Raw genomic sequence first — 17,114 nt, 5'->3', positions numbered from 1 at the left:
GCAGCACCAACACTGGCACGGTTTTGTTTTTAGTTTTTGTTCTCGTCTCCGTTTTACTTCTTGTTTTTTGGATTTTGTCTCATATGCACCAGTACAAACACACTGTATTTCACTCATAGCACACTGCATCAATCATTTAATCATTCACAGTGTACACATCTATCTCACCCCTTTAATTCACACAGTCACTTTTATCCCAGTTCACGCACCTAATCTTTATGCACAATCACTCTGACCATGATAGCATACTATACCATATGATTCCATGGGTTTATCATCTAACCCATGGGCAAACCAAAAAAAGTTTATTTTTTCTAAAAAGATACATAATAAAGTATTTAATTAAACGTTACTGAAATAGACAGTCATTGGAATTATTTGACTCATCATATCAAGTGGGACCCTTAGCCAGTTAGGAGTAACACCGAGCACTTTTATGAAAATGATTTCTGTTTACTTATTCTGACCACTTAAATTACAAATTGCAGGCGCCCCCCTCCCCCCCTTCCTGGGTCAGTAGGTGGCTCTTTGCAAGCCCTGTGGGGGCTCACCTGGGGGGGAGGGGGGACACTGAGGAGGCACGCAGAGGTCCAGGATCACTTTATTGCAACCGTTTTAAAATCTCTGGTTACGCGAGGTCCATTATTTGAAGGGTTAATATATCATCATAGGATAGGAAGCAGCGTATGGTTTATATACGATAGTGTACATGAAGTCGTTTTCTACTCTTACTGCATGTCGCCAAAATGTAAAGTATAAATGGTAAAAACTTTTTTCGATGCATTTTCTAGAATACTAACCCCCCCCCCCCCCCCCGAAGAAGACCAATGCAGGGGTCAAAATGCATTGGGGTATTCTTAAGCATCCTATGGTGTAATGTAACTTGTAACACATTGTTCCTAAGATGTATAATGTCACCATCAACTTTGGTTACCCTGTTTTTAGGTCATCAACCAGAGCTCATATTTTACACTCTTTGTATTGTTGACATTTTTCACTGAATAAAATAATCAATTTTTTACAAATCTACATTTTGTTTACTTTGCAGCTAAAAACTCCCCCGTGGAGAAAATTTCCATGTGTAGCGCCGGCTCCTGACGAGCATGCGCTACGTTTTCAAAATTAATATTCCTGAAACCACAGTTGGGTTTTGAGGCTAATTTTGCAAAATTATGGTTTCAGTACCAGTCTAGCTGGATTGCACTGAGTTCTCCTTGGCCACAGGTGTCGCTGTCACCGCTGGCAAGTATGAGAACGCAGTTTAGCTAGGCGTATTGAGTGCCACGTTTTCTCGGAACAAGCCCAGTGGGAGTGTCGTCCTGCTGTGCATTCTGGGAGGTGGTATTTAAGGTACTGACATCACGTGCTTCTGGGTTCCGGTCCAGAAGAGTTTTCTGTCTGTTTGGTCCTGGTCCTCCTGACCAGCCCCCATGGCCCTCCTGGCCTGGGGTGCGGATCCATGCAATTCAGAGTCTCGGGGCTGGATGGCCCGAGGCGAAGTAACTGCAGGGACAGGCCTGAGTGTATATCAAGGCCTGAGGATTCAAAGGTGGTCCGGTGCCGTCTCATCTAAGAGAGGCCCAGCAACTGGAGAGGCATCCAGGGGAGGACCCTTTAGGAGAGGGCCATACAAAAGGCTGGTTTCTCTGAAGGAGCCTGGAGGCTCAGTTGAAGGACACTAAATGGATCTACACTCATACGGTATCACCAGACCGGCTGAAAGAGACTGATAACATATGATAGCTATCTAAATTTGTCTATGTCCTTCAGTTACGCTCAAGTCTGTGGCAGAGACTTTTCTCAAGCTTTCTATACTTAAGTCTGTGGCAGAGACGTTGTTTGAATATTCTACATCCAAGTCTGTGGCAGAGACTTTGCTTTACTTAACACTCTACCAGCTGCTAGGCCTAGTGAGAGGAGGTCTATCTGGTGGTTGTGAGAATCCAGCTGTGAAACGGTAATTCTCTGGATTTCTATTGTGAGAGACTTCCTATTTTTGCAGTCCAAAAGTACTTGAACTTTTTTCCTAACCCTCTACCCTAAACTGAGAGGCTGTTTTATCTTTCAAATAAATAACACAAAAAGAGGATCCAGTGTCAGTTACTGCATTTTTTTGGGCCATCTACCACGGGAACCCCTAGACAGAGATGAGGTAAAGAAGGTAATGGTAAGCCCAATAAAACCAGCAGCTCCTTCGGGGGTCAGTGCTGCACATGTTTTTAGGATAAATGGAGGTTTCCACGACTGCAGAAGACCAGAATCTGCAAGTAGATCACAGGCATGTGTGCTTTGTGCAATGTTGAAGTACCCCATAACAGCCACTAGATGACATGAGTATACCCCTAGAGAGAGCACGCGCCACTATAAAGGGGATAGCAGCAGTGAAGCAAGTTGGCCCTTTGCAGTTGATTTATTGTACGTAAAGCGGAGTTCCACTCAAAAGTGAAACTTTCGCTTATCCACCCCGGTGACACATTTGGCACCTTTTAGGGGGAGGGGGAACAGGTACATGTTTTTGACAGGTACTGTTCACCACTTCGGGGAGACGCGTGTTTCGTGAGATTAGGCTACCTGTCAGATTTTGTAACGGAAGTGATGTTCTGTCACAGCCATCTTGGTACACCCGCACTCGGCCACAGTAATGATACAGTGAGAAGGCGGCACGCGAACATCTTTTTGCATCCACCAGAGTTTTACATTTCACACTTATTTTTAACAGTAAACTGAGCTTATATATTGAAATACAAGATTTTGAAATCCATCTCACTGTTGAATTATAAAAGCAGCAGTGCTCTGTCAGATTAGCAATCCTGTGAGGTCAGTAAGCTTTCCGCTGCTTAGAAAATTCAACATCAAAACAGTGTCACGGAATTGAAAATCTTGTATGTTACGATACAAGTTCAGTTTAGTGGTAAAAAGAAGTGTGAAATGCAAGACTACGGTGGGTGTAACAAGATGTCTGCTTGGCGACTTCAGACTGTAGGCTTAGTGTGGCCCAATGCGGAGTGTACCAAGATGGCGGCGACAGAACGTAACTTCCGTTCTGGGTCGTCAATTCTCACAGAACACTAATCCCGGCCCGATCTCTCGTAAATTCTGCCCCATCCTTCTTCCTCTGCCGCCGGACCAATTAGCATGCGTAGTAGGGAACCGGCTGTAAAGCCGAAAGGCCAGGTGCCCTTACCAGGAATGGCCGCAGCTGCACAGACAGCCGATCCGAAGATCAGCTGGGGTGCTGACATTGTGGGAACCATGGACAGGCAAGTGTCCTTATAATAAAAATCAGCAGCTATTTGTAGCCGCTGACTTTTAATTATTTTCACCCAGAATGGACCTCCTCTTTAAGTACCATATGACATCTTGCAAAGAGGGATTATAGACTTGCAGCCCCAAGGAATATAATTACCTGCTCAGCTGATAACATTGTTTTATTGGTGCAGTTTGGAAACATGAGAGGGTCTTTGTTATCCGGTTTCACGTTGTTTGGGGGGACTCTGGGGCTGTAGCATCCAATAGCTTTCAATGATGTTCTCCAACACTCCGGGCTCAGAAGCTGTTCAGAGGAACCTGTGTGCCACACAGAAAACAGACGGCACAAAAATGATTTACAAGACAATCGATTTCATTTAAAATTCACACTAAACCAACCACCCCCGCCCCCTCCACAGCCCCATTCAAAGGTGTCATTTTACAACTTTAATTATAATATTCAGTCCTATCAACATTCAGAAAGGGGGTGAGGAGGGGACAAGAAGAGGATTTTGGCATCAGGAGTTCTGTGCTGGTATCTATTGGTGTAGAGGAGCTGGTCTGTTCATTTTGTTGTTCAAATTTCAGCATAAAGGGTTTATTCAGATGGGTGCCAAGACCCATTCTCCGTGAGGTGGGTTAGTATTAGGTATGGTTAGTGTAGGGTAAGCTCTGGGGTATGGTATCGCTCTGTGTGCCGAAAACGAACGGTATTCTGAAAGCTAATGGATCACGGCGGCAGAGCTTCCTGTAATAAAGACCGGTCACTGCTGGTCCTTCTCCTTGTGTTGGGTGACTGGTCTTGTCTCTGCCCCCCCCCTGTAGTTTTCTGTTGCTACAAACAATACTCCACAATGACAACATGAAAGAAGTTTGTTTGAAATCTTTGCAAATTTATTAAACATAAAAAACGGAAAAATCCCATGTAAATATAATTATTCACAGCCTTTGCCAAGACACTCAAAATTGAGCTCAGGTCCATCCTGTTTCTACTGATCATCCTTGAGATGTTTCTAAAACTTGATTTGAGTCCACCTGTGGTAAATTTAGTTGATTGGACATGATTTGGAAAGGCACACACCCGTCTATATAAGGTCCCACAGTTAACAGTGCATATTAGAGCACAAACCAAGCCATGAAGTCCAAGAAATTGTATGTAGACCTTCGAGATAGGATTGTATGAAGGCAGAGATCTGGGGAAGGTACAGAAAAAAATAGTATTTTTAAAACAGCTTACCTGTAAAAATCCTTTTCTTTGATGTACATCAGGGGACACAGCGCCATAGTAATAACTATGTGGGTTATATCGGCGTATCAGGTGCTGGACACTGGCACGCCCCTTAAGGCGTGAACTTCCCCCAAATAACCCCTCCCATTACTGGGAGTCCTTGGTTTTGTAGCCAAGCAATCAAAGTGTATAAGAAGAAAAAGGGAGGGACCTCTGTGTCCCCTGATGTACATCAATGAAAAGGATTTTACAGGTAAGCTGTTTTAAAAATCCTATTTTCTTTTCTTACATCAGGAGACACAAAGCCATAGTAATAACTATGTGGGATGTCCCATAACAATGGCAACTGAAAGGGGGGAGGGGGGCAGAATCAAGGAAACAGGAGACCAGAGGACTCATACTGCAACCTGCAGTGTATGCTGTGCCCAAAGGCAATCTCCTCATGACCTTTAATATCGATTTGAAAAAAAAAATTGGATAAACGTCTGAACCAAAGACAAAGTTTCGGTTTTACAGATCTGAGCCATAGAGGCCTGATGATGCAGCACCAAAGAGGCACTAATCGCCCTGGATGAGTGTGCTCTTAATACGAGAAGGAAGAATTTTCTTCTTTAAGCTGAAGCTTGATCAATCACTTGACTAATCCATTTGGAAAATAGTGGATCTTGACGCTGCCTGTCCATATCTTGGACCCTCTGGCAGTACAAACAAAACCTGTGTTTTGCAAACCTGAGCGGTCGCCCTTAAATAGATTCTGATCGCTCTTACTACATCAAGAGACTAGTGCTTTTTCTTCCCCAGATTAAGGCTTCTGGGGAGAAAGAAGGAAGAATAATATCTTGGTTTTAATGAAAACCTGTTAACACTTTTGGTAAGAATTCAGGATGAGGACATCAAACCCCCTCATCCTTATGCATGATGAAATATGGCTCTTACAAGACAGAGCCGTTAGTTCCGATACTCTTCTAGCAGAAGAAATGGCAAGCAAAAAACATTATCTTTCTTGTCAAAGAACCAAGAGAATTTCTCGTAAGGTTCAAACGGCTGATTTAACAAAGCTGACAAGACCAATTTTAAAGCCAAAGGATTTAGAGGTGCCTTGATAGGGGGAATAAACAGTGTTACCCCCTGAATAAGCTACGAACCAAGAGTGGGAAGCAAGAGGCCGTAGGAAAAAACATTGACACGGCCTGGATCTGGCTCGTGATAAAAGTCAAAGCCAGCTTCATTTCAGATCCCTGCCTATTGACATACTTCCTGGGGTGCCAACCCCTGGATCCATACCAAGAAACATATGCCTTCCAGATTCTATAGTAAGTGATTCTGGAAGCCGGCTTCCTGGCATTAGTCAAAGTAGACACTACTGAAGGAGATCACCCACAATCTTTTATAGAGCGGGATTCAACAGTCAGACCTGTTAAACTCCTTGTCTGTAAAGTAGGATGAAATACTGGACCCTGTGAAGGAAGGTCTGGCTATAATGGCAGAGTCCAAAGGACTTCAACTGCCCTCTTTATGATCTCGATAAATTAAGATCTTCTGGGACCCACTGGGGCCACCAGAATTACCTCCTTCTGTTCCTGCTTAATCCTGCGGAGAAGGCACGGAAGTAGCAGAGTTGGAGGAAATGCATAGATCAGCGAGAACTGATCCCCTGGGAAGACTAATGCGTCTGTTCCGCCTGCTAGAGGACCCCTTGTTTGACAAAGTTGACGACCTTATTAATGAATCTGGACGCAAATGGGTCCATGTTCGGCGTACCCCATCTGACATATTGCTAGGAAGATGTCAGGGTGAAGAGATCATTCTCCCGGAAATAATTGTTGCAGTCTCAAGTGGTACACCTGAAATATTAAAATTGCAGATAGGCAAGGAGTGTTGTGTTCTGCCAAAGCTAGAACATTATTCACCTCTTTTTGGGCTGCAGGACTTCTCGTGCCTCCCCTGGTGATCGATGTAAGCCACCGCGGTGGCTCTGTCAGACTGAATCCTGTCACGACAGTCCCGTAATCTGACCGCCAAGATTCTATGGCCAGAAGTACTGCATGAAACATCCAACAAAATTGATAGGCAAGGTCCTCTAACCTGGACCATCTCCCCTGGACAGAATCTTCTTGTAGGGCTGCTCCCCAGCCTAGAAGGCTAGCATCTGTTGTTAACACCTTGCAGGATAAAGGTTTTCCCTCCTGCTGGATAACAACCACCAATTTAGGCTCTGAACTATGTCAGGAGCCAAGCGTATAGGAAACAAGGCCTGAATCCTCTTTATTCCAGACCGACAGGTCTGGAATAAAGTCTTGAATAAAGTCTTTGAATAAAACTGCGCGTAAGGGACGGCCCTGAAGGAGGCCACCACTTCCCCTAAAAATCTCCTGCAGCCGAATTAAGGAATTTTCCTTTATCCTGATAAGTTGAATTAGTCCTACAATGGAACGGATTCACCTCTGGGGCAAGAATACCCTCTTCCGTATGGTATCTATAACCAGCCCCCAAGTAACCTCCTTGATGGTTTTAAGGAGAATCTTCCTAGGCTGAGAATCCAACCTAGAGATTTCAGATATCTACAGCTGAGATCAGACTGTTTTTAGACCCGAGACTGAATGATCTATTAAAAGTAGATCCTTTTAATAGGCTAGGACCGTTATGTCTTGAGCTCTTAACCTGGCTAAAGGAGGTGCTAGACTCTTTCAGAACACTCGTAGTGCTGTAGCTAAGCCGAATGGCAGTGCCACAATTGAAAAAAGATAATTTTATATTTCAAACAGCAGAAATTTCTGGTAAGCGGGAAACTTTGGCACATGGAGATATGCAACTCCCCTCCTTACAGGGTGGACACAGCCAATCGAATTATGAAAGGATCGGATGTTCGAGTGCCGATTCAGATCTCCGAGATCTAGAATGGGTCTTACCGCTCTGTTTGGCTCTGAGACCTTAAGAGGTTTGCGCCAAAAAATAAGATTTTTTGTACTCACCGTAAAATCCTTTTTCTGTAGTTCACCGACCGACACAGCTCCTCTCTCAGCCATTGGGTTGTTATGCCCACCACTAGGAGAATACTAGGCATTACTTGTTGTTATGTAACACTCAGAACTTTTCAGTTCTGCCCAGGAGGCGGTCCCTCGGGCAACAACCCTCCAGCCTGCCATGCAGTCATCAGTGCAAGGAGAAGGACCTAGGAACACTGCGGGCCCATCGGTCCGTGCTTTTTTTTTCCTGCAGAAGCGTGACTTTTTGCGCAAGGTGATTGATCCTGTGATCTGCTATCAACAGCCGGCTGGGTGACAGGCTGGATACTCTTATCCTTGTAGTCTCCCCAGTCTGGCCATCGAGCGTGTGCAGGCCGCAGCTCTGCACTAGGCAGGCCACGACGAAACCTCAGCTCCAGAGGTGGTCGGTGAGCTTTTATGCTCTAGGGGCATACATATGGGCAGAGCGACACGTACCAGCCCTATCGGGCATTTACATCCCGGGAGTAGAGAACTGGCAGGCGGACTATCTGAGTCGCCAGATGCTGGACCCAGGAGAATGGGCATTGCATCCGGGGGTATTCAGGCTACTGTGCCTGAGGTGGGGCACACCAGACGTGGATCTTCTGGCCGCCCGTCTCAATCGGAAGGTGCTGAGATTCGTGTCCAGAACAAGAGATCCGTGGGAAGATGCATCACACGCACTGGCGGCTCCGTGGGATCAGTACCAGCTGATCTACACCTTTCCTCCACTGAAACTGTTACCACGTCTGCTCCGCAGAATGGAGGTCAAGGGGATCCCAGTGATTCTGGTCGCCCCAGATTGGCCTCAGTGACCTTGGTACGCAGACCTAGTTCGCCTGGTGGCAGATGCCCCATGGTGACTGCCGTTACGAGAGGATCTTCTGTCTCAAGGTCCGATTCTCCACCCTGCTTTACCATTGCTGGTTTTAATGGCACCGTGCATATAAGAGAAAAACCCCTGTTCCACTAAGGGAATCTCTGATATCACCGACTATAACAGCTAATCCAGAGGCCAGAAAGAGAGACTTCTCTTCTTTCCTTTTTTTTTCTTTTTTTCTCTGGAACCTTAGGAGCATTCTTTGAGGAGATGGACACTCTCGCATAAAAACTGCAGCATCAGCAGCCCCAAGGACCCGAACCCCGGACCCTCAGATCAAAAGCCGACTGGGCCATCTGGGCTTGTGAAACTCTAGATGTAACCTAGAGAAGAAAATCGCAGAAATCCCTCTGCTCTTAACATTGTTCCTGCCAGACTTTGAGAATCGCAGGACCTTTCCCCTCACCCGAACGAGAAGGCCTTAGCATTCTGTTTTATGGGCTTTCTGCCCCCAAGATTCTGGTGCTGCCCCTGGGAACTAAGGCATAGGAGAGGCTGCATGATTAAAGGAGAACTGTTTGAACCACCTTTTACTGGTAAAGGGAGCTGGATGGATGTATTTATCCATTCTAATAGTCGTACCCTAGGAAGGGACACATACTGGCTAAGGGTTTTCACCTCGGTTAACACACCTGTTCCCTAACCCCTTGGAGTCCACATTCCAATGCATTGGCGTGACTCAAAATGTGCTCCACCACAATAGTGGAACAGACGCTAAAGGGTTAATGGACTGAGCTACTCCAATTGCAGCCAGAACTGTAAAATACATCTTGTCTTTAAAAGGAAAATCCAACCTTAACTTGCTGGATCCTTTAACATCAGTGCATTATCCACTGGAGATGTGAGACTCTGCTCACTGAGGTGATTGCAACATTAATAGCTGGAACCCCCCATTTCTTTCATAGAAATGTTCCCATTCAGAATACATGCATGCTATGCATGAATAGAAAAAAACATCCCCAGGTGGGGGAGGTTCAAATGAACCTTATTAGAGGTAGATACCTTAAGAGCCTGTGGTGCAGGCAACAAAAGGGTTAAGTAAGGGAGTAGACAGACGCCTGACTTGTGCGGCTACTCACCTTTCCTCTTCGGAGGCTCCTAAGAGGAAAGGTAAGTATCTTCCAATATTTGGGAAGATCTACCTGATCCCCAGCCTCCTGCACCTCAACAAAAGGGCCCAGAGGACTAGATGGGAATCTGCTATGTTTAGTCCTACTATGGAGAGACATCATAGCAATAATCCTTTAAATGGTAGAAGAAAAAAACTGTTTGTATGAAATACACAGGGACAGAAGTATTCTACCCTTGACGGCTCATCTGATTGGCCGCATTTTTCTTTTTACCTCTCAGGGGAGGAAGACATTCATTTGGAAGGGTTTTTAGTTTGTTGTATGCCATTAACCCCTTAGAACCCTTAGAGGGGTGACTGGTCCCTTTGTCACTCATAGTTTACAGTACAAAGCAGAGGCAGTACCAGCAAAAGAATGTTACACTTGCTAGGCTATAGTACAGTACAATAACTGCTATTAATCCTACCTATACAGTACAATGTTGTCAACAAAAGGGAGATGCCTGTGTCACCCAAACCTGACCAGCAACTACTCTGCTCTGTCCTTCCACCGCCAGACTTCAGCTGTGTGTGTGTAGCTTAAATTACTTCCTCCACGTGTGGCCGGCGTTTAGCCAAGCCCCCCATGCAAAAACTCCCCCCCTTCCTCTTTCAATAGGGAAGTGTGTGAGTGCCGGCATCATGGCGGCTGGCGGCGGGGGGTAAAATGGCCGCGATTTGCCCCAAAATTATTTTAAGAAAAAAGAGGCAGCTGGCTGGCATTCAAGGAGTCAAAAACCACCGATCTGGGGGCCCAGGAAGTGATCAGAACCCCCCTTCATACCAGAGGGCCTGAGCTGGCTTGAACAGAGAGGAAAGTGAAAGCGTCTGCTGTTTCCAGCGTCAGAATGGTGAGTGCTCAATACAGCCACCAGTGGTGACATATAGACATGACATGACAACACAATACATGGAAGGAGAGATTCCAGTGCAGAAAATCTCCCCTACTTTTCCTCGCCGCAGGGTTTTTATCAGAGATAAAAACCCAGTCTTCGCCCCTTCACGGTAGGCTCAGAGAAAGGAAATCTTCAGGAACAGGGGTACACTCAGGTAATCCCACAATCCTGGACCTGCAAGAAGACTCTGCCAGTAAACTTTTATTGGCCTCACTACCAAAAAGTACTGGATCCCAGGGCCCAGCTTAAAAGCATTCGCAAGCAAAACCTTGTGTCTTGGGATGACGAGGCCCGGGTACCGTTCATTTAGTCCATTACGAAGACATCAGAAGGGATCCGGTCAGCATGGCTGGCTCTCATCAAAGGATTACTGCCCATGGAGCTCAGTACACACATCCTTACATGTGCCCAACACCTTAGACACTGGCAAAATAACTGAGGACTCCTCCCAGTAATGGGAGGGGTTATATGGGGGAAGTTCATGCCTTAAGGGGCGTGCCAGTGTCCAGCACCTGATACGCCGATATAACCCCCAGTTATTACTATGGCTCTGTCTCCTGATGTAAGAAAATAAATTTATGCAGCAGGTCCCAATGATCACATTGACCTCTATCATCCGTAAATGGAAGAAGTTTGGAACCAACAGGACTCTTCCTAGAGTGGGCCGCCTGGCCAAACTGAGGAATTGGGGGAGAAGAGCGTTAGTCAGGGAAGTGATAAAGAACCCGATGGTCACTCTGACAGAGCTCCAACGTTTTTCTGTGGAGAGGGGAGAACCTTCCAGAAGAACAACCATCTCTGCAGCATTCCCCCAATAATGCCTGTATGGTAGAGTGGCCAGACAGAAGACACTCAATTAAAAAAAGGCACATCACAGCCCATCTGGAGTTTGCCAAAAGGCACCTGAAGGACTGACCATGAGAAACAAAATTCTCTGGTCTGATGAAACAAAGATTGAACTCTTTGGCCTGAATGGCAAGTGTCATATCTGGAGGAAACCAGGCACCGCTCATCACCTGGCCAATACCACCCCTACAGTGAAGCATGGTGGTGGTAGCAGAATGCTGTGGGGATGTTTTTCAGTGGCAGAAACTGGGAGACTAGTCAGGATCGAAGGAAAGAAGAATGCAGCAATGAACAGAGACATCCTTGATGGAAACCTGCTCCAGAGCGCTCTGGACCTCAGACTGGGGCAAAGATTCATCTTCCAACAGGACAGCAACCCTAAGCACACAGCCAAGATAAAAAAGGTGTGGCTACAGGACAACTCTGTGAATGCCCTTGAGTGGCCCACACTTGAACCCGATTGAACATCTCTGGAGAGATCTGAAAATGGCTGTGTGCCGACGCTCCCCATCCAACCTGATGGAGCTTGAGAGGTCCTGCAAAGAAGAATGGGAGAAACTGACGCAAAATAGGCGTGCCAAGCTTGTAGCATCATACTCAAAAAGACTTGAGGTTGTAATTGGTGTCAAAAGGTGCTTCAACAAATTATTGAGCAAAGGCTGTGAATACTTATGTACATGGGATTTTTTTTTTCATTTTGTTTATTTTTAATAAACAAAGATTTCAAACTTCTTTCATGTTGGCATTATGGGGTACGGTTTGTAGAATTTTGAGGAAAATAATGAATTTAATCCATTTTGGAATAAGGCTGTAACATAAAATGTTGAATAAGTGAAGGGTTGTGAATACTTTCCGGATGCACTGAAAGGAGGAGGGGGTGGGGAACCCGCCAGCTGAACCCGGAAAAGAGCCGGCAGCCAATGACGTCATAGAAATGAATCTCAGCAGGACCATGCTCGATCTACTGGGCAGGTGAGCACTTCAAAAGTGTATGACTTGCAACCAGGTAAGGGGGGTGTGTTAAAAAAAAAAAAAAAAAAGGAGGGGAGGTGGGGTAGGGAGCATGAATATTTGCTTTAAAGTGCAAGTTAGTCTTTACAGAAAAATCTGTAAGGTGAACATACACTGTACCCTCACAACCCATCCCCCCCGCGTCCCGCTGTACCAGTGTTCTGCAATCCCCCTCTATCAGACAACGGGACATCGCTTCACCAGTCCGGGGATTTGAAATCCCAGAGGGATTTCTGTAAAGGTGAACTTGCCCTTTAAAGTTTTTGTAACCAGAGTTTAGCTTTAACTTCAATCTAAATCAATACTGAGTGTTTGACACCCTGGTAAATTTTCATTATTGCTATTGTGGCATTGTCCCATGCTGCCTGCAATTTATAGGGAAGAGGTAAAGAAAGGAGAGCGGAGCAGGAAGGGGTACTATGGGAAAAGGACAGAAGGTAAGGCATGAGGGGAGAAGAAAATAGAAAGAGGAAGGATAAGGGAAATGGAAAAGAAAGGAAAGCAATAGAAATGTGGGTTTAAGCACTTTACGCAAATTGCGATACCCGTACGACGGTACTTTGACGCAAATGCCGTTGTTATGGCAGCAGCTAGCTGCCATAACCCCGGTATTTTCAAGAACGGCGTGCATTTCTCTCTAGGATAAAAGTGGTCTCTGCAGCTGATTCACCGCAAGATCACTTTTATCGGTGGTGGGAGGGGGGTCCCCCCACCCTCCCGCCAAGCTCCGGTCGTCTCCACAGCTTACCGGAGCCGTCGGTCCGCTCCCCCTCACTACCTGGAAGCCGAGTGAGGGCAAGATGGCCCCTGCTCAGCTCCACATCAAACGTCACTTCCACCCAATGCTCTTAAAGGGGAATTTTTTATTTTTAAATTACATTTAATTTTACTTTATTTTTATTGCAGGTCTTTTTGATCCCAGATCTCACATTTAAGAGGCCCTGTCATGTTTTTTTTTCTATTACAAGGGATGTTTACATTCCTTGTAATAGGAATAAAAGTGACCCAATTTTTAAAAAAAAAAAAAAATTTTTTTTTTTTAAAAGAACAGTGTAAAAAAACAAAAAAAGGTCAAATAAATAAGAATTTTTTATAAAATGTCCTGCCAAGCTTGCGCGCAGAAGCAAACGCATACGTAAGTCGCGCCCGCATATGAAAACAGTGCTCAAACCACACATGTGAGGCATCGTCGTGAAGGTTAGAGCGAGAGCAATAATTTTATCTCTATACCTCCTCTAACTCGAAACTGGTAAGCTGTAGAAATTTTTAAATGTCGCCAATGGAGATTTTTAAGTGCCAACGTTTTTCCCCATTGCATCAGCGGGCACAATTTTGAAGTGTAACATGTTGTGTATCAATTTACTCTGCGTAACACCATCTTTTACAATATAGAAAAAAATTGGGCTAACGTTACTGTTGTCTTATTTTTTAACTAAGGACCAAGCCTCTGAGATTTGTTGTTTACCAGTTAAAAACAGATTTTTTTTGCTAGAAAATTACTTAGAACCCCCAAATATTAGACATTTTTTTTTCTAACACCCTAGAGAATAAAATGGTGGTTGTTGCAATACTTTCTGTCACACTGTATTTGCGCAGCTGTCTTACAAGCGCACTTTTTTTGGAAAAAATACACATTTTTTAATTAGTAACTTTTAGCCTTTGAAAATCTCCATAGGCGACATTTAAATAATTCTATAGGTTGCAGGTTTGGAGTTAGAGGAGGTCTAGAGCTAGAATTATTGCTCTACCAATCGCAGCGATACCTCACATGTGTGGCTTGACCACAGTTTTCATATGTGAGTACTACTCACGTATTTGTTAGTTTCTGCACGCGAGCTTATCAGGACAGGGCGCATTTAAAAAATATTTTTTTTTTTCTTATTTTACCTTTTATTTTTACACTGTTCTTTTAAAAAAAAAATGTTGTCACTTTTATTCCTATTACATGGGAATGTAAACATCCCTTGTAATAGGAAAAAAGCATGAGAGGACCTCTTAAATATGAGATCTGGGGTCAAAAAGACCTCACATCTCATATTCACACTAAAATCCAATAAAAAAAAAAAAAAAGAGGCCCTTTCAGAGCTATGGGCGGAAGTGACATTTTGACATCGCTTCCGCCCTGCAAGGATATGGAGGGGGGGGGGGGGGGTGCATCTTCCCGTCACTCATCTCCCTGTCACACAAGGGACAGCATCCGATCGCCTGCACTGCTGATGGGTCCAGTAAGTGGCGGGGGGCACTCTTGAAGCGGACCGCCTGCTGAAGAGGATACCGGGGTTATTGCAGCTAGCTGCTGCCATAACAACGATATTCCTCTTCAAAGTACCGATGTATAATGGCGGTGGGCGGTCTGTAAGTAGTTAACTAAACAAAAAAGTGTATTTTTTACCCAAAAAACTGCAGTGGAAGACAAAAACAAAAAACATAAAAGACAAAGTATTGTAATGACCATTTTATTCTCTAGTGTGTCTGAAAAAAATATATAATATTTTATATATTATTATGTTTGGGGGTTCTAAGTAATTCTCTAACAAAAAAAAAAATATTATTTTAAAGTGGAAGTGGAGCTTCGCCGATTTTTTTTTTTTAAAGTCAGCAGCTGCAAATACTGCGATGTCGGTACCTGGAGCTGATCTCTCCCTTGGCTCTCGGGTGCTGCCGCTGCCATCTTCGGTAAGGGAATCAGGAAGTGCAGACTTGCGGCTTCACTTCCTGGTTCCCTACTGCGCATGGGCGACTCGCGCTGCGTGTTTCCACTGCTCCCTGCTGTCTTTTGGTACCTGTGGGTCTCCCAGAAGACAGAGTAGAAGGCGCCGGAAGTGGCATAAATGCCCATGGGTGGCTCGGGTATCTAAGCCCGGAAGTGGGAGCAAAATACCTGTATTAGACAAGTATCTGCTTCCCCCTCCCCTCCATTTTTGGGTGGAACTCCGCTTTAAATTGTAAACAAGTGTCAAAAAGAGGCTCAGGGCTGAAGTGGTTAAAGAAGACAAAAGGAAAGACAAATGGAGGGGTTGGAATAGGACTGGAGAGGAAGAGGAGGAAAGGGAGTCATAGCAGTGTGAAGGGCAAGAAAGAGAGGGGAATATAAAGAAGGGAAGTGTAGAGAAGGGAAGAACAAAAGAAGAGAATGGACGGAAAAGAGTAAAGGAAGAAATATAGGCAATGACAGGGAAGAACTTTGACAAAGGGGATGATTTCACGTTACGGATACATGTATATGACTATCAGAAGGGTAGCTGTGTAATCGATGTCCAGATCAGACATGTGGTATTTAGACTAATAGCTGCCATGAGCATCAGCTACGATCAGATTTCACCTAAAGTGTTTCTATTGCAGGTAAGAAAACAAGACCAAACCTCTCAATGGTTGCCGTAAGGAAATTCCTGTCTTTTGCTTCCAGGCACTGTATGAGCCACAGAGGCAGTAAACATGGATGCATGGCTCATTCACAATGTAAAGACCGTGCGACTTTCAGTCAAGCAGAGGACCCCCTTCCAGAAAGGACACTTACTCTGCATGAGGAGCCGCAGACAATCGCTGTAGTGATCCGGGAACTGATAGCGAAGGATGGAACTCCAGTGTTTGCAGAAAATATTAAAGGGCATCAGCAGCTCTTCCTCGGGTTCCAAGCCGCACAGCGTCAGGGCCAGGTGCACAGACTCCAGCAGCTTGCTGCGTTCAGACATGGAAGGTTTTGCAGAGTTCAGCCAATGGTTCAGATCAAACTACAACAATAAGAGGATAAAAGATCTTCAAATCCAGATAAAAGGCATGAAATAAGAACGCAAACAAGACCACATATTAAAATATAGTGTGAAAACAATTAACCGGCAAAGTACAACAAATGTAGACAAAAGTTCTTTTTTCGAATCTTACTTACCTAGGTGGATGTAGTATCGATCCAATGCTGCATCTGTCCTCCGTCGGCTCTAACAATGAGAACAGAGCAATCAAACATCGCCGATCGCTTGTTTCTTCCCTGAGCAGAGAGCTGGTGACGGACAGCTCTCCGGTGAGGGAGGAGGGGGCAGCAGCTGCCGGCTCAGGCTCTCAGAATGGTTGAGCCAGGTGCCCGGTCCAGGCATGTGGGTGAATCCTGACTTCATTGTCGCGATCTTGCCCGAGCTCAGTGAAGTCAGCGGGCTTCAGCCCGCTGTCTGCTAAAATCGGGTCACAGGAGTGCACTCCTGTGATCTATAGGAGAAGTACATCCAAACGATACCGACATGGATACCGTTTTTTTTTTTTTTTATCGGCAAGCACGAGTACCAATACTTTCGGTCAAGTTGTCGCCGACACCAAGTACCGATACATGGTGGTGCAATTTGCATCAATAAAAAATAGACACAAATTGCACCGCAAAGAATCTTGCGCAATATGAACAGGAATGCAGTACGATTCCTCCAACTGCACTCCTGTGTGTTTATGTATAGAAAGATTAAAGTGCCATCTAGTGGGCAGTTTAAAAAATGGTAGAACATATCTAGCCACATGCAAAATAATCTATATAGGTGTCCTGATCTGCCAATGTAGCAAATCAGGGCTGCTGGAGGTATAATATAATATTCGCTAGATAGGCCATCAATAACAGAAAACTTGTGTACTGTAAGTCAAGATGATCCTTTAAAAAAAAAAAAAAAAAAAAAGATATAGCGTTTGGTAGGGTTAAAACCCCAGTCAAATTTTTTTACTGCTGTCTCTTCCAGACAAAGACTTTAAATTAAGGTCATTGATAGATAGTCACCTGAACAGGGCATTAGGGGAAATCTCACATGTCTAAGTAATAAGTAGGGTTGCACTGATAGCGTTTTTTTTTTTTTGTTTTTTTTTATCGGGGAGTACGTGTCAGGGCTGGGCTCAGCCCTTCCTTCTCGGTCAGCAGACTGGTTGGTGAGTTGAGCTA

General features: G+C 44.8%; 1 protein-coding gene across 1 annotated transcript in view; it reads right to left on the bottom strand.

Moving 5' to 3' along the window:
- The window catches only part of EPG5 (ectopic P-granules 5 autophagy tethering factor), a gene marked incomplete in the record, with an annotated part of 249,948 nt that overhangs the window by 55,452 nt on the left and 177,382 nt on the right, over positions 1-17,114 (bottom strand). Inside the window, 2 exon segments of the mRNA XM_077463073.1 lie at positions 3,407-3,567; positions 15,723-15,936. Coding sequence (XP_077319199.1) covers positions 3,407-3,567; positions 15,723-15,936 — 375 coding nt within the window.

The sequence above is a fragment of the Lithobates pipiens genome, unplaced genomic scaffold (genome assembly GCF_037356315.1).
Source record: "Lithobates pipiens isolate NorthernLeopardFrog02 unplaced genomic scaffold, aLitPip1_a1.2 Scaffold_3, whole genome shotgun sequence".
Taxonomy (NCBI): Eukaryota; Metazoa; Chordata; class Amphibia; order Anura; family Ranidae; genus Lithobates; species Lithobates pipiens.
Note: the sequence above shows the minus strand (reverse complement) of the source record. Positions and strands in the feature narration are given on the sequence as shown.